Source organism: Emiliania huxleyi (assembly GCF_000372725.1).
Source record: "Emiliania huxleyi CCMP1516 unplaced genomic scaffold EMIHUscaffold_421, whole genome shotgun sequence".
NCBI lineage: Eukaryota > Haptophyta > Isochrysidales > Noelaerhabdaceae > Emiliania > Emiliania huxleyi.
The window spans coordinates 48,733-50,616 of NW_005198821.1; the positions used below are offsets into that span (position 1 = coordinate 48,733).

At 72.5% G+C, this 1,884-nt stretch overlaps 1 protein-coding gene across 1 annotated transcript in view; it reads left to right on the top strand.

Moving 5' to 3' along the window:
- EMIHUDRAFT_470336 (hypothetical protein) overlaps positions 1-1,884 on the top strand; it is a gene marked incomplete at its 3' end in the record, with an annotated part of 6,001 nt that overhangs the window by 1,815 nt on the left and 2,302 nt on the right. Inside the window, exon 5 of the mRNA XM_005769471.1 lies at positions 11-1,876. Within this exon, the coding sequence (XP_005769528.1) occupies positions 11-1,876 (1,866 nt within the window). The remainder of the gene's footprint in view (positions 1-10; positions 1,877-1,884) is intronic.

Here is a 1,884-nt window from a genome sequence, read left to right on the forward strand (position 1 = left end):
CGCCGAGCAGCCTCGTGCTGCTGCGGGCCGGCGCCCCGGTCGGCGACGGCGACGGCGTGCTTGAGGCCGCAATCTCCGGCACGGTGCGCGACGTCTTCTCGTTTGCGGTCCGCTCGGCGGACCGTGGCGCCGTCTCCCGTTCGGTGGAGCAGCTCTCGAGTCGGCTGCTGCGGCACGAGATCGGCCGCCTGCTCGGCGAGCTCAACGGCACGGAGTGCGCCGACGCGCCGCTGCCCGACCCGCCGCCCGGCGGCGCGGCCGCCTCCGCGGCGGCTCCCTCCCTAGCAGGTGGAGGGTGTGCGGGCGAGGCAGCGGCGGAGGCGCTGAGGGAGGCGGGCGAGGCGGAGGGGGCTTTCCCCGAGGCGCGAGCGAAGCAGCGCCGCAAGTGGGCCACCCTCGCCAACCGGGTGGTGCGCGCAGCGGGGCTCGAGGGGCTGGACTTGCCGGGAGAGGTCGCCGCCGTCACCGTGGTTGCGCCGCTGGCGAAGCCGACGCCAGTCGGCATTGGCGTGGGCGACGTGAGCTTGAGCGGCCTCGACACGGCCGAGGAGTTGGGGCTGACCGTCGCTGAGTGCGGTGAGGGCGGCGGCGGCGGCGACAACGCCGGCGGCGGCGCGACTGTTGCCGGTGAGCGCGGGAGCTTCGCCGCAGCGAGGCCGTTCGAGCTCGGGATGACGCTCCGCGTCTCTCTCCTCGGCGCGACGCTGCGTTGGCGCGCGAACTTCACTGCGAGCGCCCTCTCCGCGGCCGCAGCAGAGGCCGTCGCCTTCTCCGCGAGACAGCTGGAGAGGCTTTCGCTAGCCGACTTGGCGTCGCCGTGCGCGCTGTCTCCTCTCCACGGGCTGCGGCTTGACGCCCTCGGCGCAAGCGCGGAGACCTTCCAGCTTTCATTGACGCCTCTCCCCGACGGTGGCGCCGACGGCGGCGTGGGCGGCGGCGCCACTTCGACGCTCTCCACAGCCTTCCTCGGGCAGTTGCTGGGCGCCGTTAAGCCCGGCACGGTCGAGGCGGTGAACGAGGCGGCGAGCGGGCTGCTCGGCAGCGCGCACCGTGCGTGCGCCAGCGGCGACTGGCCGCCGTCTCCCCCGGAGTCGCAGGAGGAGGGGATGCCGGAGCTGGCGGTGCTGTGTGGCATCTACGGCACCGCCCTGGCGATCATCGGGCTTGTCGTGTGCGTGCACGTCTGTGGCTCGCCGCGCAGCGCGCTCCCGATCGGCGACGAGGAGAGCGCGGCGGAGGACGCAGCCATCGTCGACTACTACCCGCTCTGGTACGGCCGGCTGCTGAGCGGGCTGCTGCTGCTCAACATCGGCCTCTTCCTGCTCGCGAACTCGCCCCTCGTCGTGGGGGCTCTGGTGCGGGCGAACGTCTCCGTCGCCGGCGCGCCGCTGCCGCCGCTCAACTCGTTCCAGTTCACGCTCGCCGAGTCGGTGATCCGGTTCTGGCGGACGGGCGGGATGGGGTTCCTCCTCTCGTCGCTCATCGCCGTCTACTCGGGCGTCTGGCCGTACGTCAAGCTCTCGCTCACCCTCTTCTGCCTCTGGGCGCCGCCGCGCGTGCTGCCCGAGCGGCGGCGCAACGCGATGCTAGGCGTCTTCGAGGCGATGGGCAAGTGGTCGCTGATCGACTCGCTGATGATATTTATTTTGATGGCGGCCATGAAGATGGACTTTGACATCCCTCCCGCCGACGGCGCCGCCAACGCGACTGCCGCCGCGCACGCTGCGGGCGCCGCCCCGCCGGTCGCCTCGGTGTCGGTGGAGGTGATGCCGACGGGAGGCATCACCCTCTTCACGCTCGGAGTCGTCCTCTCCCTCGTCCTGACCGCTGCAGTCGTGCACATGCACAAGACGCTCCGCCTGCCCCACCACCACCCGTCCGCGC